The sequence below is a fragment of the Hippocampus bargibanti genome, linkage group LG18 (assembly GCF_051943395.1).
Source record: "Hippocampus bargibanti isolate YZ-2025 linkage group LG18, ASM5194339v1, whole genome shotgun sequence".
NCBI classification, from domain to species: domain Eukaryota; kingdom Metazoa; phylum Chordata; class Actinopteri; order Syngnathiformes; family Syngnathidae; genus Hippocampus; species Hippocampus bargibanti.
Genome location: NC_142751.1, coordinates 4106285 through 4132873, shown reverse-complemented (window position 1 = coordinate 4132873; position 26589 = coordinate 4106285). Strand labels below are relative to the sequence as shown.

At 41.8% G+C, this 26589-nt stretch overlaps 2 protein-coding genes, 1 long non-coding RNA gene and 1 pseudogene across 4 annotated transcripts; 2 read left to right on the top strand and 2 right to left on the bottom strand.

Annotated features, from left to right (window-relative positions):
- The first annotated feature begins 291 nt into the window (after positions 1 to 291).
- On the top strand, positions 292 to 14017 carry LOC148884299 (excitatory amino acid transporter 1-like). 2 transcript variants are annotated; one of them, XM_089019779.1, is made up of 11 exons: positions 292 to 372; positions 1643 to 1690; positions 2754 to 2896; positions 2967 to 3104; positions 4582 to 4786; positions 4874 to 4916; positions 4996 to 5282; positions 5358 to 5591; positions 5668 to 5862; positions 5948 to 6082; positions 8433 to 14017. In XM_089019779.1, the coding sequence occupies exons 3-11, from the start codon at positions 2758 to 2760 to the stop codon at positions 8641 to 8643; spliced, it is 1587 nt and encodes a 528-aa protein (XP_088875905.1). In that variant the 5' UTR covers positions 292 to 372; positions 1643 to 1690; positions 2754 to 2757; the 3' UTR covers positions 8644 to 14017. The 2 variants fall into 2 exon arrangements, with proteins under 2 accessions (XP_088875905.1, XP_088875904.1); XM_089019778.1 differs by having other exon boundaries at positions 312 to 372; positions 1597 to 1690.
- LOC148884300 (uncharacterized) lies at positions 5250 to 8520 on the bottom strand. The gene is made up of 3 exons (XR_016118197.1): positions 8383 to 8520; positions 5502 to 5698; positions 5250 to 5382 (listed from the first exon to the last, which is right to left on the bottom strand). It is a non-coding gene; the product is annotated as an uncharacterized LOC148884300 (long non-coding RNA).
- A 2461-nt stretch (positions 14018 to 16478) lies between the features above and the next one.
- Positions 16479 to 19263, bottom strand: LOC148884298 (uncharacterized; annotated as a pseudogene).
- Positions 19264 to 19995: 732 nt separating this feature from the next.
- LOC148884297 (sepiapterin reductase-like) lies at positions 19996 to 26092 on the top strand. The gene is made up of 3 exons (XM_089019780.1): positions 19996 to 20424; positions 24996 to 25286; positions 25398 to 26092. Exons 1-3 carry the CDS (start codon positions 20133 to 20135, stop codon positions 25586 to 25588), a joined length of 774 nt encoding a protein of 257 aa, XP_088875906.1. The 5' UTR covers positions 19996 to 20132; the 3' UTR covers positions 25589 to 26092.
- Positions 26093 to 26589: the final 497 nt, after the last annotated feature.

Below are 26589 nucleotides of genomic sequence, written 5' to 3'. Positions count from 1 at the left end.
TGTAAACTTGATTTTATGGTGCATTCAAATGCAGTAGGATAATTACAATTGTAATAAAGAATACGTGGGTTCCTTACTCTTCATCTTACTATTTTGAGTTTGAAAAAGTTTAGGAAAATCTCTGTAATTGATTAATATTTATTTGATATATTTTTTTTTCAACGTGCCAATTATGTTTTTCTGCAGATACTACATTCGATTAAAATTTGGATAATCTAAAATACAAAATACATTGAACTCTCATGACCTCTGTCACTTTAGTACGAAAGTTCGTCCTGCCAAAAGTGATACCGACAGCACTATTTTCTCAAATATTTAAGAAGAATCATCCCATATTGATTATTCAGCATGTTAAATTTAGTGTTTGTGGAGGTTTGTATGCAATATATATATGTGTATTGTTTTATCTATTTGGATGGATTGGATTGGATTGGATTGGATATGCCTTTATTAGTCTCACAGTGGAGAAATTTACATTTGATGGATTGCGTTTTTGAAATGGTCACAAAACATTAGCAAGAAACAGGATTTTTCAAGTTGTACTTTTTGTAGAGGATTTTAAGATCGGAGAAAATGTCTGCGTCATTGTCCAAGATGAATACACTTTGTATTTTTAGTATCAGGAAAATATGGCATACACTACCTACATAAAAACATGAGACACAATTCATGGGCGAAGATCGACTTTTTTTGATTGTTTTGAGCTAATTGCGGCGTGGCACACTCTCTGTGGAAAGGGATCAAAGTACAGTGAGACCTCAACTTACAAACACCTTACTTATCTTACAAACTTTTCGTCTTACAAACGTCAAATTTCTGAAAATTACACCTTATAAAAAGCACTATTTTCATAATACACATCCACCCCGGCTGGTGATCTTCGGCGGAAGCACACGACCGAACAGCACCAGAGGTTAAGTTACCAACAGTCCTTATGGAAGGTGACTGTCCTTGCATAAGCCATCAACGAGCATCAAAAAGGTAAATAAAACTTTATTTTACAGCACAGTTTATTTCTTTAATTACAGTCCTCATGTAATGCGCCTCTCTTTCCAAACAGCAATTCCCTTTGACCTTCGACCTCCAACGCCATTCCATAAAGCCATAAATGACCATCAGAAATATAAATAAAGTGACTTTATGATACAGTTCAGTGTATTTCTTTCATTACAATAGCACATTTATTATACATAGAATAAGGTATGTTGTGTGTAGTTTTAAGGCTTATTTAGTTGAAAAGTATATTTTATGGAAACCCTGGAATTCCCATTTTAATGGTTTCCTATGGGATTTTTTTTTGAGATATACACTTTTCGCGTTACACGCTCTGTCTGGGAACCAATTAAGTTCGTAAGTTGAGGTCTCACTGTATAACACCTTCCCAGTGTCGCTATGTGTATCCTCTCAAAGTATTTTATTTCATGTAGTTCAAACGACGACAGGAAAACACCAAGCAGAAGGTCGAGTGTCAGAGGGATACCCGACCAATGGGAGATAATTTTCCATTTTCCAATTTGTCTCCTTTGCTGTACCGCCCTGTCCCTTTTTTTACTCTCTCTCTCTCTCCGTCCCGATTCTGGATTCTCGTATGGGTAGGAGTTCACCATCTCTCCTCATAATTCCACCTTCTGCTGTTTGACAGGCTGCTCCTCAAAGGACCCTAACGGAGTTTTTTCACAACACCTGCAAGGTAGGCCGTAGTGAGCTGAGAAGAATTTAGCCCGTAGTGAGCTGAGAAGAATTTAGCAGCATTTTTTGTTTGTTTTTGAGATGACTTCCTGATATGTTGTGTATTGCTTAGGTGCTTATGAATTGTTAGTATTTTATTTGTGCATGCGGGCGATCTGATGCGTTCCAGCACGGTTGAGCAAGCTGAATAGCCAAAGGTTCCGAGTACATAGTGTCGTGTAGATATTTTCAATGTTACAAAAAAGAAGCATGCAGATGACCTCGACTGCAAGTTAATTGCCTGGAGTTCTGAATGTGAATACGTCGTCTTATTCTGCACAGTAGGATAATTTCAACAGGCTTATTATAATTTATTTTTGCCGATTATGGACAAAGGACACACATGATACTTCAATAACAAAAGATTTTTATGGGAAAAAAATGCAAAAATTTGATTTTTGCACTTGATGTTTTTATTTTTGTTCAGCGGTTTGTGTCACCCTTGAATACACATTTTCCGGCAGGAGGGCCGCCCTTTGCAATGGGGAAGAAAATGATCATTGAGAGACATTTATCATGAAAAACTAACACATGTTGTGCATACTTTTACTCATTCATTGTCAGACGACGTCCAAAAATGTGTCCACTCCAGTGCCAGGGTTTTTGTCATTGTCAATCGAATTCCAGGACCAACAGAATATTGAGTTTTAGGACTACACAAACATTCAATGCAGCGTGACAAAACTCAGACTCTCTTTTTTCATGCGAAAAAAAACAAGTTAATTCCTAAATGATATGGGTCTGGAGTTATCTGAGCTTGAAATGAGGGCGGCTGTCAATAATACAATACATGTTGATTTATATAGCGCTTTAACAAGAGCTGAAGCTGGAACAAAGCGCTAACATAGAAAAAGGGGAAATGCTGCTCCCTTGTGGAAGGGGAAAAATATTACAAGAGGTCTGGCCAGCGCTTTATCGGCATCAAAGCAAAAAATAAAATAAAAAAATAAATAAACCCGAACAAATTCGGGAACGGCGCTCTCCATATGGACTTGACGGAGTGTTAAATTTGTTCTTGAGCGCAGCAGGATGCAGCGTTTCAGAGAAGGCATCCACATCCGCACCATGAAAGCCAAAAGGAAAGTGGAGGAGATCTCCAAGGAGGACATCCAGACCTTCTTCAAAAAGAACGCCTTTGTTCTCTTCACAGTTGCTGCAGTGATTGCAGGTGGGGGGTTGGGGGGGAAGGGTTGCATTGACATGATACGGAGATTCAATGACCTTTGCTGCGCTTTTAGGAATCATTTTGGGCTTTGCATTGCGTCCTTACAAGATGTCCTATCGAGAGGTGAAGTACTTTTCTTTCCCTGGAGAGCTTCTGATGAGAATGCTGCAGATGCTCGTTCTGCCATTATTGGTCTCCAGTCTCATCACAGGTAAAAATGTCCGTCAGACAATCATATTTTGTTTTTTTAGGTTACTTACACATTTTGTTTGACTGTTTGGATTATAACAATAATAAATTTGGGTTAGCAGGGGCAGCCATATGCGCCGGCGTTCACTCAACCCGGAAGTAACATAAAGTAAAAAAAAAAAAAAACAAAAACTAAATAACAAATAATATGACTACACAAAGACACAGAGTCATTCATTCTTCAGCCCTTTCTGTACCCTCTTTGTGACATGAAGCAGTTCTAGATGAAAGAGGAGAGGATCAAAGCATCCTTTTCAGCAGTGGATCAGGGACGTCATGGTGGAATGTCCATGTCTACTACACGCTAAATGTTGAAAGCAAACACGCAGCTTATGGGTAGTCGACTGGTTGAACACTTCAAAATTATCCCAATTGTCGCTGGAAAAGGTGGTGGGCAGGGTGCGGAGGGTCCAGTAGGATTTTACACACCTTTGTCTTGATTGTTGCATGTGCAAGTCCTCAGGGTGTACCCCGCCTTGTCCCTGAAGACAGCTGGGATAGGCTCCAGCACTTGTCCCCCAGCCCTGCGACCCTAATCAGATTTAAAAGACAACTGACACCATTTTTTTGTATCCTAACTGACATCAGAAAAACGTTTTATAGCATCTAAAATAGCCAAATCACGCAGGCTGATATTTTTCGTCAAATGCTAAACACCAATAAACATGAGTTAAAGTGTCCCAAAACGATTTCAAAATGACCCCGGAAATAGTGAGTTTCAGAAGGTCCCGCCCCCTTGGACGTGACCTCACGCCAGGGCATCTTGCCTTGCTCTAGAATTAAAACAATGGCTTCAGAGTCGGAGAAGATGCTTTCTTGTTACTCATCCAGTTATGCATAGGATTCAAATAGTTCTGAAGAGCAAAGCATAAATGTTTGCAATCGATTAAAGAAGTACTTATCATTTTGAGGCGTCTGGACTCCAATGTAGCGTCCCAGAAAATGCACAAGAGGCTGCCCAAGCTTCGTTCTAAATGGACTGATTTGTCTGCTGGGAATTTGTGTCAACTAGTATCAAATAGTAGTCTTGGTGCAACACACAACGATTCACCATCGCATTATTTACGTGTTTTCCTTCTAATTTCGCCATTAACACGGATCAACACGAAGTTTTCAGACCAAATAAACTACCCAAAATGCATTGTGTGTCGCTTTCTCGGTCAGGGGTGTTCCTGACGTGACGTCACGGTAGGTATCGTCACCAACTCAAAAACAAGACTTCCTGAATATTCAGCGAGAGTCTTAAAACGTAAAATATAGCTATATGCAGTGGAATCTTTGTAAAATACGCTCAGTAGAAGTCATTTCAAGTGATTTTTTAAATTATGGATACGACTTGTCTGGAGGTCGGTTGTCCTTTAAGCGGTCTGGAAAATGGATGGACGGATGGGTTATAAGGAGCTTTCACGTCTTTGTTGTTTCACCCTTGTGCGTTTTAGGAATGGCAGCACTGGACAGCAAGGCTTCAGGGAAAATGGGCATGAGGGCTGTGATTTACTACATGACCACCACCTTCATCGCTGTTTTCATCGGGATCCTCATCGTCCTGATCATCCACCCCGGAAAAGGATCCAAAGACGAGTTTGGGAAGCAACAGATGATCGAGCAAGTCAGTCCTGCGGATGCCTTTTTGGATCTGATCAGGTAGCTTGCCAATGAAATAGAAAAAACAAACGATTTGGACGCCATTTGAAACCTTGTTCAAGCCTCTCTAACCGATTGCATTTTCAGGAATATGTTTCCTCCAAATTTGGTGCAAGCGTGCACGCAACAGGTGAGCCACTGGAATAAGAAGGTGGCGCCAAGTCGTGTCAGCTAACGTGCGCTAACACGCGATCCGTTTCTTTGTCCAGTTCAAAACCAAATACGGAAAACGAAGCATTCACGTGAGCGTCAGCGTGAGCGTGAACGACACCCTCTTTAATTCCACCAACGGCACCGAGGCAGTCGCGGAATTCACCCGAGAGGAAGTGATCCCCGTGCCCGGTCAGGTGAACGGAGTCAACGCGCTGGGCCTGGTGGTCTTCTCCATGTGCTTTGGCCTGATTATCGGCAACATGAAGGAGCACGGGCAACTTCTGAGGGATTTCTTTGACAGCCTCAACGAAGCCATCATGCAGCTGGTGGCGCTCATCATGTGGTGGGACTTCACTTTTGTGTCTTTTTTCCACTTCCTGTTGACATCTCTGTGAACTTGACCTCTTTCTACCACCAGGTACGCTCCCATCGGGATCCTGTTCCTGATTGCAGGGAAAATAGTAGAGATGGACGATCTTACGCAAATGGGGGGCCAGTTGGGCATGTACACCATCACGGTCATCATCGGTCTGATGATCCACGCCCTTCTGGTTCTGCCCACCTTGTATTTTGTCATCACGCGACAGAACCCTTTCATTTTCATTGCCGGGCTCTTGCAAGCTCTGGTCACCGCCTTGGGCACCTCTTCCAGGTAAGAACTTTCCGGAATGGTGCAAATCATCTCCCATGTTGCTTCCTTCGTGGTCACCGCGTGGTTGGTCCGGCAGCTCGGCCACCCTCCCCGTCACGTTCAAATGCCTGGAAGAAAATAACAAAATCGACAAGCGCATCACTCGCTTCGTCTTGCCGGTGGGCGCCACCATCAACATGGACGGCACAGCCCTCTATGAAGCGCTGGCGGCCATTTTCATCGCCCAAGTCAACAACGTGGAGATGAACTTTGGTCAGATCATCACTATCAGGTAAGAAAAGGGAAAAAAGGGGTGGGGTTAGATACAAAAATGACCAAATCTCTACGGAGAAATTCTCCGTCCCTTTGTGATGAAGCATTACGGCGACGGCGGCGAGCATCGGAGCCGCCGGCATCCCCCAAGCGGGTCTGGTCACCATGGTGATTGTGTTGACCTCGGTTGGACTTCCGACGGATGACATTACTCTCATCATTGCGGTCGATTGGTTTCTGTGAGTATCTCGCCCGTTTTAAAAAAAAACATGCAAAGAACCAGACGCAAACGCGTTGGCGCTCCAGAGGCCCAAAGTATCTCCATCTTCATCTCCATGTCGACCAGCACCTAGTGACACACTTTGTCATTCTCCCACAAGTCCTGCTCCACATTGTTCCCTTTTGTGTTGAATATTTTCTGGAGTGAGTTTTAACATAGAAACGTAATTAGGTTTCCTAAATTAATCATTCCAATTAGAAAGAGCCGCTTTGCGAACTGGGGCAATGTGGAAAAATCCGTCTCCTCGAAGAGGATGGTCCAAATATGAACATCTTTCTTTTTTTTTTACAGTACGCTGCAGAACAGGCGAGCATTGAGCAGGATTCACAGTGGCTTGAAAAAGTATTCATACCCCTTGAACTTTCCTAATTGGGGGGGGAAAAACATGTATAGTAAGGCGTTTTCCCAATTGGGAATGTTCAAAAAGTAGGAATTCTTTTTCAAGCCACTATATAGTAAGTTCTCCCCGGACTCGCGTGGGTTTTCTCCGGGTCCTCCGGTTTCCTCCCACATTCCAAAAACATGCATGGCAGACAGATTGAACCCTCCAAATTGTCCCTCGGTGTGCATGTGACTGTTGTATGTCTTTGTGTGCCCTGTGATTGGCTGGCAACCAATTCAGGGTGTCCCCTACCTCGTGCCCGAAGACGGCTGGGATAAGCTCCAGCACCCCCTGCAACCCTAATGAGGATAAAGCTTTCTATCTATTTGAGTTATTCCGGGTTGAATGAACGAGTTTTGAAAGGCCCTTAGAAATGAAATGTATTATTATTATTATTATTATTATTATTATTAAAGCGGTACAGAAAATTGATGTATGGATAGTAAGGCGTTTTTAGCTAGAAAAAAAAAAGCCGGCCATGTATATAGTAGTAAGGCCTTTTTAGTCCGAAAAAAAAATGACCTTGTACAGCACAGGTGTCAAAGTCAAGGAACGGGGGCCAAATCTGGCCCATTTCGTCATTTTATTCGGCCCGTGATCGCAAATCACATTTGTGAAATTCCATGATGCTTGCTAAAGTCTGAACCAAAATGTCAAATTGTCTGATGTAAACCACAATAACAGTCATTATTCGTGACTTCAGATTTGAAAAGGAGTTATTCATTAATTCGTTGTGTGTTCTGTATGTAATAAGTGGAGGAAATAAAACATTCGAATGGCTTCCCCAAATTCATAACTGCCCTTGAAACGAAACCAAAACTACAATGTGGCCCAGCGCAAAAAAATTAGTTTGACACCCCTGATGTATAGTACGGCATTTTTAGCCGGAAAAAAAACGAGGATGTATAGTAAGGCGTTTTTAGTGCAAAAAACGAGCATGTATAGTAAGGCGCTTTTAGCCGAAAGAAACCCAGTATGTACAGTAATAATAATAATAATAATAATAATAATAATAATACATTTGATTTATAAGCGCCTTTCAAAACTCTCAAGGTCACTTTTCAGTCACAGGATCTGTTTTTCTGTGGGTGAGCAGCGGCAACCACACGCGCCAGCGTTCACTCGACCCGCAATAACTCAAATAGATAGAAAGTTAGCAAGCTAGCTAATAGATAAGTGATAGATAACTAGCTAGCAACATCATTAATAGAAAGAGAATATATAGCTCGAGCCGCTTGTAGCTGAAAAAAACGACCATGTATACTAGTAAGGCGTTTTTAGCCAAAATAAACTACCATGTATAGTAAGGCGTTTTTAGCCCAAAAAAACAACCATGTACAGCAGGGGTGTCAAAGTCATTTTTTGCCGCGGGCCACATTGTAGTTATGGTTTCCTCTCGAGGGCCGTTATGAATTTGGGGAACCCATTAGAATGTTTAAATCCCGTCAAATATTACATATAGAGCACACAGCAAATTAATGAATAACTCGTTTTCAAATCTGAAGTCAAGAATAATGACTTTTATTGTGGTTGACATCCAAAAATATGAAATTTTGGCTCAGATTTTAGCAATCATCATGGAATTTAACAAGTTTGATTTGCTTTCGCGGGCCGAAAAAAATGATGTGGCGGGACGGATTTGGCCCGCGGGCCTTGACTTTGACACCTGTGATGTACAGTAAGGCGTTTTGGCAGAAAAAAAACAACCATGTATAGTAAGGCGTCCTAAGCATGAAAAAATGCATTTTGTACACAAAAAACGACCATGCCATTTGTAGCGTCAAAAAACACCATGTCTCGTAAGGCGTTTTTGGGCGTAAAGAACGTCCATGAACATTGTTATAATCTGAGAGCGATGAATGCAGGTGGAAGCGTACCCGTCTCATCCGTTGATTGACGTCCCGTCCTCTTTATTTTTGTCCGCCAGCGACCGCCTGCGTACCACCACCAATGTTTTGGGGGATTCCATCGGAGCTGGCATCATCGAATTCCTCTCTCGGCACGAGCTTCGCAGCAAAGACGTGGAGATGGGAAATTGTGTCGTGGAAGAGCGAGAGAGGAAGAAACCGTATAAACTCATTTCACAGGATAGCGACTTGGAAAATGACAAACGTGGTCACAACGAATCCAGCATGTAGTTCTTCATCATCGATTATCGCGCTGGCTTTTGAACTTGCGGAAACGACGCCGCTTTGTGCTGCCAAGTCTTGCTTTGAGTTCGCGTGACCATTTTGGTTTTTTACGTTGTTGCACAAAAGGCACATTGAGTACATTTTCAGTACAAATAACCCAGACTGTTGGAATAATCTCGGACTGCAATTTTTTTCCTAACATTTATGACACGAACGAATGCTCATTCATGTAATTAATATCATATGACTTTCATGCAAGCTTTGTGTGTGTGTTAGATCATTGGAGTGAAATGCCGCTATGTATTTATAAAATAAAGCCAAAAATAATGAAAAAAGCAGGCTGAGGGTTAGAACAGTATCAGACAATTTATTGTTTTTTTATATACCAGTCGTGATTATCGCTTGAAATATTGTTCGTTCCTGAAAGGCTTTATATTACTCTAATATGGGCTCTGATCTTCTTCTTCTTCTTTTCCTTTCGGCTAATATGGGCTCTGATAGCTATTTAATATTGCGATGTTATAAAAACACATATTTGGACATTGACATTTTTAATCAACACAGACAAATAAATACGATACGGGAGGAAATCACTTTCAAGACTGTTGGATAGAAACTACTGTATTCATATTTTATCGCAAAATAAAGTTGTTTACCTTGTATTCAATGGCCGAGCTGCTGGTTCTTTAAATTTCTTCAGTTGTGGAACAGCACCTCTAGCTAGCTCGCTAGCTAGCTATCCATTAGTCATCTATTAGCTAGCTAGCTAACTTGATCTATTTGAGTTATTCCCGGTTGAACGGGGTCACCATTGCTGGCTACCTAGCTAGCTATCTATTAGCTGTCTAACTAGCTAGCTAGCTATTAGTCATCTATTAGCTGGCTAGCTAACTTGATCTATTTAAGTTATTCTCGGTTGAACGGGGTCACGTTGCTGGCTATCTATTTTCTATCTAGTCACTATCTATTTGCTAGCTAGCTAACTTGATCGATTTGAGTTATTCCCGGTTGAGTGAACGCTGACACGTGTGGCTGCCGCTGCTCACCCATAGAAAAACTGATCCAGTGACTGTAAAGTGACCTTGAGAGTTTTGAAAGGCGCTGATAAATGAAATGTATTATTATTTCTGGGGCCACTGGTTTTCAACTGTTAGCACGACATCCCGATGAGCAAAATGGCCGCTTTCTCATCATGGCCACAAGGTCGACACCAAGATCGAGATGTCATTAACATTAATCTGAGAAGCTGATCGTGATGATTATTATTTTCCAGTTGCGGGCCGTGCGGGTCAGTCCTCGGCCTTAAGTAGTGCTATGTCTGAATCAATCAGCTGCGAGTCTGGTGTGGTATTACTACAAGTCCACTAGAGGGTACCATTGGCCATGAAATAACTTGTGACTTGAAGAAACTTAACAAATACTGTCATTAAACTGTTGGAATCTTGACTATGAACGTGTGGATTCATGATAACCTCATAATTTGCTATTTTTGCTAGCTTCGGAGCTGTCCAACCTAAATGATGTCCATCTATTCTTGAAGGGTCCGTCTTGAAAATGGCTTTGACAGTATATCTGCATTCAAATCCACTTATTCTCCTCATACAGCCATTGTGGGTTGACACACCCGCTATGAAATCAACACAAAAATGTATTTGCTCAAGCCGCTCGCTACAGAGACAGTATGCTAGCTCTGGTTAGTATTTTGTTATTACTAGCGGCTAGTGATAGTATTATTGGTTAGTCACTTTCCAATCATGTGACCAGCCAATCATAATTTGCGAAAACTATGACGTGTCCAGCCCATTCTAGCAGATGTATCCGAATCAGAAAACCTTTATTCGTCCCACAAGGGGGAAATTTGCAGTCCACCTGCCCACCGGTGGGGGGTGAAAGGATAGAAAAACAAGATATTCTAAGCACAGTAAAAAAAAATATATAACAGCAGACTGAGATGTATACTGAAATTGTGCAAAACCGTTTCATAAAAAAACTGTACAAAGTCCAAGTATCAAGAAAAGGTATATTGATATACGTAGCTGTATTGCATTAACCCATATTTACAGTACAAGGGTCCAGTTTTTTCTTGTGATTATTGAGAAGCCTGACAGCAGTCGGTCGGAACGAGCGGCGGTACCTCTCCTTCTTGCAGCGCGGGTGTAATAGTCTCTGGCTGAGGGAGCTACCCAGTGCTGTCAGGGTGGGCAGGAGGGTGTGGGAGGGGCTGTCCATCATAGCTTTTAGTTTAGCAAGCGTCCGTCTGTTACCCACCTCCTCCAGAAAGTCAGGGTTGTCAACAAGAAATCTGATTGGTTAAAGCAACACTTTGATTGACACATTTCATGCGACAGGGCCCACATAAGCGATTGTGAAGGCGTCCGGGCAGATTTTTGACCCTGGTAATAAATGATGGCAGAAATGTGATTGGTGAAATGTTTAAATACGAAAACATACACATGGAAGCATCACAACAGGGGAAAATTCATGAAAGGAAGCTGAATGACAATTTGGAATTATTTAAGAAGAATTCATGGACAAAATATCATTCTGTGAGGCCAGCAGTGAAGGCTTTGCAGGCCTTGACGGTCCGCCACTGTGTAATATGTCTCTATTGATGCAACATTGTACATCAAATAATAATACAACAGAACACATAACATCCGCCAAATGTGCTATTAAAATATTCGGAATACAGTAAAGTCTTGTTATATCGATATCGGTTATATCGATAGTACTGCTTATTACGATACTATTTCTATGAACGCAAGGAGAAAATTACATGCCGCAGGATCGGATATATCGATAGTCCGGTTATATCGATATTTTTTCCGACTCCCGAGAATATCGATATAACGAGACTTTACTGTATTTATGAAGACTCGGGAGGAGCCACGGATGGATTTTTTTCTTCTTCTCTGAAAAGTCAAAGCTGTTAAATTGCAAAGTGTGGAAAAATCTGCAAAATCGCCATGCTTTTGTCGGTCAGAATGCTAACGAATCGATTAAAATATTTCCAAAACTTTAAAGCCATTTTCGTACGGAAGAGGATTAGGGCCACTGAAGGAAAAAAATATGGTCAGAAATATGACATTAAAGAAAGGACATACAGTAATGTCGTCACCTATCGACTTTTTGCGTGGCCGAGGAGTGTCGGAAGACATCCTTTCTCTTTTGGAGGAGCAGAAGGTGAGTAAACAGTGCGTTCTGTTTGTTTCATTTAATGGCTGTTGCGTCCATAGTTAACGTGCTTCGCGGAGCTGATAGCTCCGTTGCGAGCGCGAATATCATAAATAGATGAACCCGGTTTACAATCGTGAATAAATAGAAAGTAACCATTTAAATTGGTACTATGTCACCGTGACGCCACATAACGTTGTTTTTAACAACACCACTGCTGATTTCGCACCCCATCGTGTGGAAGACAGTGACCGGCTGGAGAGTCACTGCAGTTAAAATCATTGTGAACTGAACACACTTGATTAAACCGTCGCACAGTATGTGCACACGCCCTCTACTGTATTTACTTTTAGACTGCTTCATGAATATGAAGTAACTTACGTTTGAACTAACACTATCGTAAGCGAAAACATTATTAAACACAACCATATACAACAAGCATACTGTCATACAGTCATGTTTTCAAAATGCCCACTGGTGTTTTTGTCAGATTGTAATTGTCGTCTTTCTTTTCTTGTGCAGATAAAGTGACTGACGGAGGGTGCAACCCAAACAGTGGCTGAAAATCCAGATTTGGATGACTTGATCAAGCTATGCTTTAGACTGGGATTCAGCAATAAGGAAATACTTGCAATTTTATCGCATAATGCTCAAATTATTTTAAGTGTTCGGATATGCAAAAGACTAGGTCTTTTTCGAAGAAAGAACCAGTCAGACCTGGGAGATGTGTTGCCTTTTGTCCATCACGAGATCCTGACTAGTGGACAGATGCAAGGTAATCGCTGGCTACATCTGTGTGCCATTCAAAAGGATTTGTTGTGACACAAGATACAATAAGACATATTATAAAATTGGCTGACCCTGTATAGGCGCAAGCCTATACCACTAATAGTGATCCTAAGGTGGTTGCAAAACAACAGTTTCACGTGTCTGGGGGATGACCAGAGAGGATCCGTGCTGACAGGGGCACAGAAAACGGTTGTGTCGAACAGATGCAAATGTTTTTGCGTCGGAACCACTCAGACAATTTAGCTCCGGAGAAAAGTTTCCTTTTATGGAAGAAGTACACCCAATCAGCGCATTGAAGGGTGGTGGTCCACCCTTCGCAAATAGTGTACAATTTTGGATCAGTTTATTTCAAACTCTTCAGGATGATGGCCAATTTACAGGAGATTTTCTGGATAAAAGTCTTATCCGTTTCTGGTTTCTTAATCTTGTGCAAGTCAGGTCGAAAAATGTTTTTGGACTCTTTTTTAATTTGATGAATGGTGAAAATATCATACTCAAACAATGCTGCTTTTTGTTCAGGATGAGCTGGATGAAGTTGTGAACACGTGGAACTCACACAAAATAAGACGAAGATTGCACAATGATACAGCTTCGGGTCGACCAGTGATCATGAATTCATTTCCTGCGATGCACAGTGCGGAGGAGCAATTAAAACCTGTTGGAACAGAAGAGATCACTGCATGTATGGAAGAGTGCACGACAAAGGGCGATGTTCCATGTGATGAAACTGTATTTGAACTGTGGTGCCTGCTTATGGAGGAAAATGAATGGCACACGCCATCAGATCCATTGAATGCGAGTGACTTGTATGTTAAGTTGAGAGAGGAATTACGAGGTATATTTGACGTGTCTACTGATGCAATCTTTGGACTTTGTGCTGATGTGAAAACGAAGCTTCAAATTTACTCCACAAACCAGTTTTTTTTTCAACTCCTTTCAATGGCATTCGGTGGTAGGTTGGAAGTACACAGACATTATTTTAAAAAACGTTGCCATGCCTCTAGCATGCCCTGTGACCCTTGTGAGGGTGACTAGATCACAAGTGGATGAATGTCGTAATTGTGATATAAAACCTCTCCATCCATTTTCTGATCTGCTCATCCTCAAGGGTCACGAGGTGTGCTGTTTAGCCTATCCCAGCAGTCATTGGGTAGTAGGCGGGGGACACCCTGAACCAGTTGCCAGCCAAGCGCAATGCAGACGAACAACCACCAGTGCTCACAATGACAATTTAGTGTGTTCCATTAACCTTCCACGCATGTTAGTGAAATATTGGCGGATGTGGAGTAGCTGGAGACTCCAAACAGGTCAGAACCAGAATCAAACCTTGCACCTCTGGATTGTGAGGTCGATGTGAGAATTAGAAAGCCATTAGAAAATACATGTAAAATGTTATTAAACCACCTTTACACACAAAGATATTAACTTTCAACATTCATGTGGAGTCAAAAATTGAATGCAATGATATCTTTTATTTTGAATAAAAAACATGCAGCTAAATAACACAGCAAAACTGTTGAAACAACCATCTGATGGTTATGCATAACTTCTTAGGCCTTTTTGTATAAAAAAAAGTCCACAGAACTATTACTGTAATATAACACCAAATGCAAGTGATTTGTATACAAACCATAAAACAGCAAAAATGCAAAGATTGTTTCAACAAACGTATTGATGACACAAAACAATATACTGTAATGTAGTGTAAAAGCAATGTAGTGCTGATGCAACCTACGATGGCTTAGTCACAGTTTATTGATATTAAAAAGCTACACAATGTCAATCATCTAGATCACAGGTGTCAAAGTCAAGGCCCGCGGGCCAAATCCGGACCGCCACATCATTTTTTTCGGCCCGCGACAGCAAATCAAACTTGTGAAATTCCATGATGATTGCTAAAATCTGAGCCAAATTTTCATATTTTTGGATGTCAACCACAATAAAAGTCGTTATTCTTGACTTCAGATTTGAAAACGAGTTATTCATTAATTTGCTGTGTGCTCCATATGTAATATTTGAAGGGATTTAAACATTCTAATGGGTTCCCCAAATTCATAACGGCCCTCGAGAGGAAACCATAACTACAATGTGGCCTGCGGCAAAAAATGACTTTGACACCCCTGATCTAGATACTGCTTTCAAGGACGGCGTTGAATTCAGATCGGAAATCTGGGAGATTATCATAGCTGTCAGCAATATGCAGAACATTTCCACATGTGTGCCCCACCAGCCTTCTACTAAACCAGGGGTCGGCAACCTTTACGACTCAAAGAGCCATTTGGACCCATTTCCCACAGAAAAGAAAACACTGGGAGCCACAAAATCCTTTTGACATTTAAAATGAAGACAACACTGCATCTTTTCATCATCGTTTTTTACCTTTATATATTGTGATATCATGAGAGGCTAGCTCTCAGCGGGACGGGACAAGAAGTGCAATGGACGACAGGTTTGGATACAAACAAAAGGTTTTAATCAAGGGTTCCAGGGGGAATTCACAAGCAACAAAGGTTTGAATAGTGTTTCTTCCAATGCTTGTCAAAATAAAGTCTCTTCTGATACTTAAATCCAAATAAAGTCTCTTCTGAGGTAAAACTGAAGACGGAGTTCTTTACAAATGTCTCTAGGTCTCACCCCTCTTGACGTCCTCGTCATGTAGCCTAGCCACCTTAGCTAGGTTCAAATCCAGTGTCCAGTCGTGGGGTCCCAACTGGCAATGAGTTCCACGCAGCAATCAACTTCTCCACAGAGCACAGCAATCGAGCTTGTCTTTCCCCAAGCTGCACACTCAGAGGCTCTCTGCCTTAAGAGCCCTGCTTTCCAATCAAGCCCCGATCAGCTACAGGTGTGTGGGTTTAATTGCTGCCTTCCACCAGGTGGGGCCAACACTCTCTCTGGGTGGAGCCATCTTAGGGGGATGTATTTGCCCTCCAGCACACAGCCACTCGTGACATCACAATATGCATAAACAAACTATAGTGTGTTGCATTTATGAATCAATGAACTGTTACAGAGAAGCGAAATTACATTTCTGCAAGCAACAAAAACATTTTAAACTCCGAAAAAAAGACGTTGGGTTGAAGATTACTTTAAAATATAATACTCAATATCTCTTTGACGGCTTCCCGTGCCTGACTATTTCCTGAGCGGCCACAAAACTAGCATATGTAGCTGAATTTGTAGATTTCATCCACTTCATAAAATGAGTTTTGCTCTGATCAGCCTTCCGCATCAGTTCCGAAACGGCTCTTTTTCTCTCATCTCCATCCGGATATTTTTGAGCAAAGACTGTGTGTTTGTTCTGGAAATGTCTTGCGACATTTGACTTTTTGTTGTTTGCTAACTTCTCATTACATATTAACCACATTAAACCCGTCTCGTCAGCAGTGAAGGCGAACGAATCTGCCCACGTATCAACCGTTCCGTTTTCTTCAGACACTTTTCTTTTCTTAGATTTATCCATAGTAAAAATTCAAGAAATCGTGCGCAATTTGGCGGTTGTGACCGGATATACGTCCACTGTCGATGGTTGTGACGTATATTATGAGCGACAAAAAAATTGAATCCGTTTTATTTTGTATTATTTATAATCACCATAATCTTCAAATTTAGAATTACATTTTAAAAACGAACGAACTAAAATAATATACATAAAATTAAATACTCATTATTTATTTTCTAAAGCCGCAGGGAGCCGCAGCAGGGGGGTGAAAGAGCCACATGCGGCTCCGGAGCCGCGGGTTGCCGATGTCTGTACTAAACTGTCATTTCCTAAAACTCCACAAGAATGGCGTTGGTTACAAGATCAGATCCAGTACAAAAACGGAGAAACTTTTGAAGCATGATTTCATCCAATTCTATAATGATGATTTGCCACATCCTTCTGCTTTGGAGTTAAATCAGTTGCAAATTTCAGCAGTTGGCACACCTTTTTTGAGGTAGGTTGCAAGTCCGAGCACCACTTGTTCAGTTCTTCTGGACTGATCAGGACACGGTAGAGCAGGACTGGCTAACCTGCGGCTCTTTGGCTGATTTCAGGCGTCTCTTAAGGGCCGTCCACATGACAAGCGTAAAAAATGTTTGGCGCTGGCGCTGCCATTCATCCTCTATGGACCGTAATTTCGCGACCATAGCGCGCGCTGCACGTTTTGGAGAAAATGTACGACTTTTGAGGGCACCTGAGAGTCGTGAAGACTTTTAAGTCATAGTCGTGAAATTACGGTATCAAGCTGACCATGTGACGTTAACACGCATGTGCGTGAGATGAAAATCAATCATTTATGTCGTAAACCACGGGTGGCCAACCAGTCAGAGACTCGACACATATTGTTTACGATGTAAACAATTCATTTGCGTCAAGTTCGCTCTCAAAATGGCAGGGAAAAAAATGCACAGCAAAACGAAAATATGAAGACGAACACAGGACGTTTTTAACAGAGTGGGAGAGTTTATATTTTTTTGTTGAGCGTAAGGGCAAGCCATTCTGCCTTATATGTCAGGCGTCATTGGCGCATTTCAAAGCGTCAAATCTTCAGCGCCACTTCAGCTCACTCCACGCGAACATCGACCAAGAATTCCCCAACCTCAACTCAGACTGAAAAGCAGATATTTTTTTCTGAAAAATGTACCAAGCACCCAGAGACCGTAACGCTTGCATCATGCCGTGAAACTGTTCATGGAAGAGAAAGACAAGGACTATCCCGTGCTCTCGGACCACGAGTGGATTATGGATCTGGCTTTTTTGGTCGACATGCTGTGTCACTTGGACAAACTGAACCTTACCCTGCAGGGTAAGTCAAAAATTGTGTGTTTGCGTTTGTCAACAAACTGAAGCTGTTCAGGGCGCATATTCAAAAGGGAGATTTAACACATTTTTCCACACTGCTAAAAGCCAGCGGGCATGTCATCAGCGCCGCCCTGAATAAGCACAGAGCCAGATATGCAACACTGGTTGAAAACCCGATTCCGTGGTCTACGTTCCTTGTCGACCCGTTTAATGCGGAGACGGACTGTTTGAAAGCCCCGCTAGTAACAGATGAAGCTGCGGCTGAGTTAGAGATGATCGATCTTTGTAAGGGAAGGGACCATTGAATTCTGGAAACGCGTGCCAATGGAAAAATACCCCAATGTCAAACCGGCTGCGCTTAAAATACTGTCAATGTTTGGGTCAGCATACGTCTGCGAGTCTGTTTTTTTCTACCCTGAAACATGTGAAATCAAAGCATCGATCGGTTCTGACTGACACTCATGTCAAAGAATTGCTTCGAGTGGCAACAACAGAAAGCAAGCCAGATTTAATGATTGTCCAAGACAAAGAATGCCAGAAGTCCCATTAAGCAACATGCACACCATTGTAAATTATTATATTTTTGTTTGTGAACTTGGTTGAACTGAGTTTGTGTGTGTAAAGACAGTGTTCTTTGTTGCCTTTAGTACTCTCTGAGTCAATTTCCGATATATTTATTGATTTTGTATTTAAAAGGTGATACTTATAATAAATCTGTCTGAGCAGAGGTCTATGTGTGTGAGGGATGGGGCGATGGGGTGTTCATGTGTGCCCATGTTTATCAAAGTCAGCATTCTTGTCAAATATGCTCATATGCATGACATACAGCACAGATGAAATGACTGTCCTCTCGGACCCAGCGTGCAAGGAAGGCACTTATAATGACTTTAACAAACATAATAAACACAAAAAACGCCAATTTGCCGGGAGAGAGAGGGGAGCCGCTGCGTGTTCACGCGCCGCCATCTTAATGTGGCTCTTTGCAGTAACATAGTAAACAATGTGGCTCTTAGTGTCTGACTGGTTGGCCACCCCTGCGGTAGAGCATAACCTCCCTCCAGCAGTCAATCACAAACATGGGCTTTTGGATCAGCTCTTTGTGTGCTATTTCTTGCAGTATATTGGGAACGCTTTCAGCAGAGATTCTTTTTCTACAGCCGTAGTTGTCAAGGACATCCACAAGATCATCTAGGTCCACTTCTGAAAAGTCCTTCATTGCTTCCATCGGTACTTCACGCTCCTGGCTGCTCAGAAACTGCAGAAAATGTGATTTTAGATCACTGTAGACCGAGTTGAAAAGCACCTGCTCAAGGAAAGGAAACAAGTTTGTTTGGGAAACAGCAACAATCTTGGTAACCCTTCACAAGGATTCTCCCAACTGCTTTCCACTTTTCGACTGGAAAATCATGGCGAATAAATGGTACTTTAATTGTTGTACCAAGGGATGCATCGGTCATAGAATTCTTGCCAGAAGCATGTGATAACATCTCTCAATATTCCAGATCCAATGCCAGCTTCTTCTGGAATAACTGGAAGTATGCGTTTCACAATGAGTGATTTGTTCAAGATAGCATTTTCAGAGAATGCTATGATCAAGGGACATAATTGGCAAGCGTGGAATCGTCCATCAGAACTATGACATCACTGTCAATCTCTAAAGGAACAAGGCGAATAAATTAAAAAAAAAAAACATTCAATCATCATAACATATAATCACTTCATTTTAAAATATGAAGCACAAATGTAATACTGATCTCAACAATTGTAAATCAAACACATGCAAACATGTTGCAACTCTAAAATGTTGAAAACTGTTAAGAATGGACAAAGGTACATTGATGCTTGAAAATGACTGGGAAATATTTGCCTTACAACATGCAACTATCAAAATTAAGTCCCTATTCAGACAGCAGTTCATCAACTTTTGACTTCGTTGATGCGTGCGTGTGCCTAAACAGTACTTAAAACGATGCACACACAGACCTACGACAGAACGTGTGATCACAATGTGTTCAATTCACGATGATTTTAACTGCAGTGATTCTCCAACCGGCCACTGTCATTCATAAATGGTTACTTTCTATTTATTCGCGAATGTAAACCGGGTGCATCCATTCATTATACAGTATTCGCGCTAGCAACGGAGCTATTAGCTCCGCGGAGCACGTTAACTATGGACACAACGGCCATTAAATGAAACAAGCAGAACGCACTGTTTACTCACCCTCTGCTCCTCCAAAAGAGAAAGGATGTCTTACGACACTCCTCGGCCACGCAAAAAGTCGATAAGTGACGACATTACTGTATGTCCTTTCTTCCAAGCCACACTTAGGTACTGTACACGCTGACGGGGCCAAAAATGAATAGCTCCACAAACGTCAAAAAGTCAGAATTCTGAGAATAGTCAGAATTCTGAGAATAAAGTCAGAATTTTGCCAACCATATTTTTTCTAATCCTCTTCTTCGAAACGTGCATTCAAAACACTTTTCGAAACTCATTGACGCCCTCTCCAGTGACGTTTTCTCCGAGAAACTTCAGTTGGGGTGAGCGCGTGTCCAAAGTAGCGTGAAACCGAGAGATGGCTATAGGCCGTCAAGTGGTGTCGAGCCCCGCCCCCTCCTCCCCGGAACAAAAGAAGAAGAGCCCCAAGTATGCCTTGCAAACTGACACCCTGGACGAATCGTTCGGTTCCGGCCCATTTGACAATTGTCCCCCCTCATCGTGTTCCAGTGCGCCGCCTCGACAATGGCGACTCTCGGCCGAGCTCTGTGCATCATCACCGGGGCCTCCAAAGGTTTCGGGCGGGCCGTCGCGAAGGAGATGGCCCGGCTGGTGGAGCCAGGTTCGGCCTTCGTCCTGGTCGCCCGATCCGCCGACGAACTTGGGACTCTTCAGGCGGAGCTGACCGAGTCGGGCCTGGAGGCTCGTTGCGTGGTTTTGGATCTGTCTCTCAACGAAGCACCGGAGATGGTCGTCCGAACCGCCGAAGAGCTTTTTTCCCCCGACATAAAACACGTCATTCTCGTCAATAACGCCGGTAAGCAAGCGCATCTTGTAATCTTTGACAGATGTTCCTTTGGAATCCAAATGTTTGTTTGGAACCGACATCGGGAATTTGAAGGTGGTATTTATTTACAAAAATACTCAACAGGTCTCAAAGTGTGATAACACACAATTATAAAGCCTTTGTGTGTGTGTGTGTGTGTGTGTGTGTGTGTGTGTGTGTGTGTGTGTGTGTGTACATATACACATATACACACACACATATATATATACACATATATACATATATATATACACATGTATATACATCTATACATATATATATATATATACATATATATATATACACATGTATATACATCTATACATATATATATATCAGTGACTTGCGGTGAGGTTCATGGCTGGTGAGGCACTGACGTCATCGCAGTAAGATTTACAAACATGAACTCAACAGAGTATCTTATTCGCCATTTGATTGGCAACAGTTAATGTGTTTTGTTTAAAATGTCATGTCAGCATTCTTTATATACAAACTGTTGCATAGAAAAAACAGAATAAAAAAAAACAATGATATCGTGTTACCTTTACTTATAAATGAAGTCCATGTGCCGCTCCTTCTGAAGAAAGGCATCAATAACTTCTTTGTAGAAGCCTTCCTTCTCTTTCTTCAGTTTTAAAAGTCTCTCTATTTCTTTCAATTTCGATATGTAATCCTCCATTCTGAAAATAAGGCCAAGCAACACGAAAAAATGCACTTAACTTGCTAACTAACTGTTTACTGTAGCTTGCTCTCAGTAATTCTAATATTCTGCAGCCGAGGAGGCGCAAGAAGAATCTGTAATCACCAGCGCCTCACCTGACTCACCTATGCACACAGTTTTGATACAAATAAAATAAAATCAACACTGTAGTACAGTGTTTATAATGTAAAGTGACTCTACACTATATACACCATCTAAACTGTAGAAATGTAGTTCATATACTAAAAGTGTTTGAACGCTTTAATAGCGATATGCAGAGGGACAACAATGTTGTCTCACTGCAGAGCAAGCGAGCACAGTTCGCATAGTCATTGCGCAATCCATGGTGAGGCTCAGCCGGCTGCTGCCTCACCGCTGGTCTCTACTTAGTATTTGAACAGTAAATGTGAACATTCAGCGATTTTGAAAAAAAAATCCAAAAATGGTGACGTTAAATGGAAAAGAACTTTAAAGTACAAATCACTAAATAAATATAACTGTTTAATTTATTTTTTCATTTGATATTTCCATGATGACAGGTGAGGCACGGCCTCACCTGCCTCCCCTGACTGCACGTCACTGATATATATACATATAGATATACATATTGTGATATCACGAGAGGCTGGGTCCTGGAGGGCAAATACAATCCCCTAAGATGGCTTCACCCAGAGAGAGTTTTGGCCCCATCTGGTGGAAGGCAGCAATTCAAACCCCACACCTGTGACTGATCACGCCTTGATTGGCAAGCAAGGCTCTTAAGGCAGAGAGCCTCTGAGTGTGGAGGCCGGGGGAGACAAGCTCTGTTGCTGTGCTCTGTGGAGAAACTGATTGCTGCGTGGAACTCTTTGCCAGTTGGGACCATACGACAGGACACTGGATTCGGACCCTTGCTAAAGGTGGCTAGGCTACATGAGGAGGACATCAAGAGGGGTGAGGCCTAGAAACTCATGGAAAAGAACTCCGTCTTCAGTTTCACCTCAGAAGAGACTATTATGATTTAAGTATTGGAAGAGACGCTATTCTTGCCTTTGTTGCTTGTGAATGCCCCCTGAAACCCTTTATTAAAACCTTTGTTTGCATTCAAACCTGTCGCCCATTGCACTCCTTGTCCTGTCCCGCTGAGAGCTAGCCTCTCATGACATTACAATATATATATATATACCAGTGTTTGGAATAACGTCTGCCTGATGGCCCGGGGCGTACAACTTTTACGTCGGCCGGACAACTTTCAAAACGTCTCGGCCCGGATGGCCAACAACTTCAAGAAAAATAAATACAATTATTTTTTTTTTCAAATCAAACGTTTGTTTTATTCATTAAAGCAAAAGCTACACGCAAACCGCTACAAGCCAGTTGGATTCCTCTTTCTAAGCGACTTTCAAAACTCTCAAGTACACTTTTTTTAGAATGGTAGAGTATGCAAATTGTCAATTTGCTTCAGGCTATACCGTGACTGCAAAGTGTACTTCAGAGTTTTGAAAGAGGAGTCCACGTGGCTTTGAGTAGACAACGCAAACATTGCATTGTGCACCATGACGACCAACGACAACTGGAGCAAAATCTTCAGCAAGGAATATTTACCATAAATTAAGCAAGGAAGCATTTGTGGTAGGTACTTCCTTAATTAAAAAAAATCCTTTTATACTTCGCAACAATGTTTTTATATATATATATACAGTAAAGTCTCGTTATATCGATATCGGATATATCGATAGTCCCGGTTATATCGATACTATTTCTATGCACGCACGGAGAAAATTACATGCAAACAGGGTCGGATATATCGATAGTCCTGGTTATATCGATATTTTTTCGGACTCCGTGAATATCGATATAACGAGACTTTACTGTGTATATATACCGGGATATATATATATATCCGATATATATATAATATAGATATATTACTGTATATACACACACACATAGGGTTTTGCAATTAAAATCCACATTGTTTTAACATCAAATTTGAGTAGCTGATGGAAGAGCTCTGATTTAATATTTTTACTCATGTCACTCAAAGACTGCATCATCCACATTTCTTGGCTGCAATCCGTAATTGGAAGTTCTTGTGTTTTTCTGTTTTCTTGATATTTATGAATTATTATATTCATATTAAATACAGTAAAGTCTTGTTATATCGATATCGGTTATAACGATAGTACCGCTTATTACGATATTATTTTCATTTCCCTTGCACATTTCTAGTCTTTTTATGTATAATTAGTACCGTTTAGTACGATACCCGGTTGTTACGATAATCCGGTTATTACGGTGCTCCTTTTCATCCCCCGCCGGCCATTTTTGTTGTTTACATCGATATATCCGTCGCGCCATTGGTCAACTTGGTCACGTGTCTTGTTACGTGGCAGCTCTCCCGAGCAGACGCCATTTTCAGACGGCAGCTCGTGTGTATCAGACGGCTGCTCGTGTGTCTTCAACAATGGACTGTTTTGGATGCCATCAGAGCAATTTCCAAAGCGTGGAGCACGGTGTCCGAAAACACCATCAAGAACTGCTTCCGTCACTGCAAATTTGAAAATCCAGGGTGCAGTGAGGAAACATCTGCAGCTAACGAAGAGGATGACGACAACATTCCTCTTGCAGTGTTGGCTGAAAAGCTAAAAGTCGCCGACATTGCATCGTATGTCGCAGTCGACAAAGACATTGCGACATTCCCAAGCTCATCAGATGCGGATATCGCAGCGGAGGTCAAAGCCAAGTATGCCACAGTAGATTCCCGTGATGATGATGATGATGCTGATGACGATGAAGAAGTAGCGACTGAATGCACACCTTTTGCAACTTCGACAAAAGCGTTGCAAGGGGTTGCGGACACGCGATCTTTCTTTGAATCTGTAGAAAATGCATCCGTTTTTTTAGAAACGTTAAACAAGATGGAAGTGTTCATATTAAAATATAAAAATGGGAAGCAGAAGAAGATTGATGACTTTTTTAAATAGCTTACATACATACTAATTGCAGTGTTATGTACATGTACTGTTACATGAATGCAAGCGTTTTTTGCAACAATGTTTGTTGTGTTGTCTGCTGAAGCGTCATGATTTTGAAAATGACTGTACATTCCATACTGTGCATTAAAGGGCAACCAACATCACTTTTTGTGTTTCTTGAGTCAGTCAAAAAGCTGTTGTAACGTCACAGCTGCGCGCCGGCATTCTATTCAGCCACTCTCGAACGTCACGTAAGTTATGTAAACGTTGCAGTTTTTCATCCATGTACAGTATTTAATTGTGTTGCATCCAGATATCTTTATTGTTTGCAACAATCACTGTTTTTCATATGATTGTACATGCTGGCGTTCGTGACTTCGTGTGAATAGAACTTGACGATTTAGCATTGGTTGGTTGCATTTTTGAAAGGAAATAGTCATTAAAAAGTGTAAAGACGTTTTTATTTTATGCACAACTTTATTTTTCACTTCACTACTGTACAAAAAACATGTTAGATACGCAATCCATGAACCCAATGATGAAATTACATGCCATAACAAAGATGCCGCATTTACGCACTCCCCCCCCCCCCACAGGATCGGATATATCGATAGTCCCGGTTATATCGATATTTTTTCGGATTCCCTTGCGTATCGATATAACGAGACTTTACTGTATATATAAAAGGCCACGTTTAAACATGAAGAGCGTTATGGTTTGTTATAAACTGTATCTAAACTGTACATGGATAGTAAATAGAAAAGTGTAAAGACGTTGAATGAGCATTTAAGAGCCAACAGCTACTCCGAGTGGCAAAGCAAATGTAGAGGCCAACTTTTTGCCAACGCTGACAAACTTTGTGGGCATGTTCAATATTCCCGTTGTGCCTCCTTGTGTGTTGTCAGCCTCACTAGGTGACGTGTCTCGTTTCGCCAAAAGCTTCACGGGCATGGTCGAGGTGGACTCGTACCTGTCTTTCAACGTCAGCTCGGCTCTGTGCCTGACGGCCGGCGTGCTGCAGGCCTTCCCCAAGCGGGCGGGCCTTCGCCGCTGCGTGATCAACGTCTCCTCCTTGTGCGCCCTCAAGCCCTACGCCTCCTGGGTGCTGTACTGCTCAGGCAAGGCCGCCCGAGACATGATGTTCAAGGTTCTGGCCGAAGAAGAGCCGGACCTGCGAGTGCTCAATTACGCTCCAGGTGGTCCGCCGTCGCATTGCTCTCCATGACTTTGTCCAGGCTGGAAAGTTTTGGAAAGTCCTTTCATTGTCTGCCTTACAATCTGTTTTATTTGTTTTACCTTGGTACCAGGTCCTCTGGACACAGACATGCAGATGTTGGCCAGGACGGAAACGGGGGAAGCCAGCTTGAAGAAAACCTTCTCAGAGATGTTTGACCAAGGCCAGCTTCTCACATGCGAGGCCTCGTGCGCCAAGATGATGAAGCTTCTCCTGGAAGACAAATACAAATCGGGAGATCACATTGACTTCTACGATGTTTAGAACAGGCAGCCGAGCACCAAATAAAACGCAACTTTTAAGACACGTGAAAAGTCAAACACCCAAAACGAAGGAACGAACGGGTGCTCGGCTGCCTGTCTTAAAAGTTGCGTTTTATTTGGTGTTATTATCCATTAGTTATCTATTAGCTAGCTAGCTAGCTAGCTAACTTGATCTATTTGAGTTATTCCCGGTTGAGTGAACGCTGGTGCATGTGCCTGCCGCTGCTCACCCACAGAAAAATTGATCCAGTGACTGTAAAGTGACCTTGAGAGTTTTGAAAGGCGCTGATAAATGAAATGTATTATTATAATTATTATTATTAAGATCTGTAAATGTTCCATCCCACTCAGTGATTTTAAACTTGGACCAAAGCCTTAATAATGTCTTTGAGGTTTTCCTCTCATATGATGTCGCACTAAAGACTTTTCTTGATCCACGAGTACTGTACTACATCACCAAATCAATAAAATTGCACAACTGACCTGAAAACTTTCGTGTAAACTGCTTTTGTATTTTTGGAGCAGCAATATACTAGCACCGTTTTTGATCGGGAGGACTGTCATCGTCGGACAGCTCTGAAAAGTCGATGCTGTTAACACAGTCTGCCGTTGGATGGAGGCATGGCTGGAAAAGGCCCCGATGAAATCCAGCAGACATTTAAACAGCTTCTTCCCCCAAGCCATTAACTCTTTGAACAGTAGCCCAAATTGAACTGTATAGTGCCGCTTTGCAATTTTTTGATGATGATACTAGTGCAGCGTGTTCGACCGGAAACAAATTCCTTGTGTGTTCTACATACTTGGCAATAAAGATGATTCTGATTCTGATGAGAAGAAAGGAGCGCCGATGCGTACTGTTGCGGCTTGGAATTGAAGAGGATTGACGTGGGAGAGGAGATGTGAGATAGTCTCTTTTCATCAATTAATGCTACAGCTTCATGTTTGCCTTCAACAATTAGCTTGTAGAAGATGTACACATTCTCCACCATGACGTCCCGAATC

Excerpts from the sequence above, each read along its gene's own strand:
- LOC148884299 (XM_089019779.1), top strand. The coding sequence starts at position 2,758 with ATGCAGCGTTTCAGAGAAGGCATCCACATCCGCACCATGAAAGCCAAA. Across the intron at positions 5,283-5,357 it reads CTGGTGGCGCTCATCATGTG|GTACGCTCCCATCGGGATCC; the intron begins GTGGGACTTCAC and ends TTCTACCACCAG. Across the intron at positions 5,592-5,667 it reads GCCTTGGGCACCTCTTCCAG|CTCGGCCACCCTCCCCGTCA; the intron begins GTAAGAACTTTC and ends TTGGTCCGGCAG.
- LOC148884297 (XM_089019780.1), top strand. The coding sequence starts at position 20,133 with ATGGCGACTCTCGGCCGAGCTCTGTGCATCATCACCGGGGCCTCCAAA. Across the intron at positions 20,425-24,995 it reads CATTCTCGTCAATAACGCCG|CCTCACTAGGTGACGTGTCT; the intron begins GTAAGCAAGCGC and ends GTGTGTTGTCAG. Across the intron at positions 25,287-25,397 it reads AGTGCTCAATTACGCTCCAG|GTCCTCTGGACACAGACATG; the intron begins GTGGTCCGCCGT and ends CCTTGGTACCAG.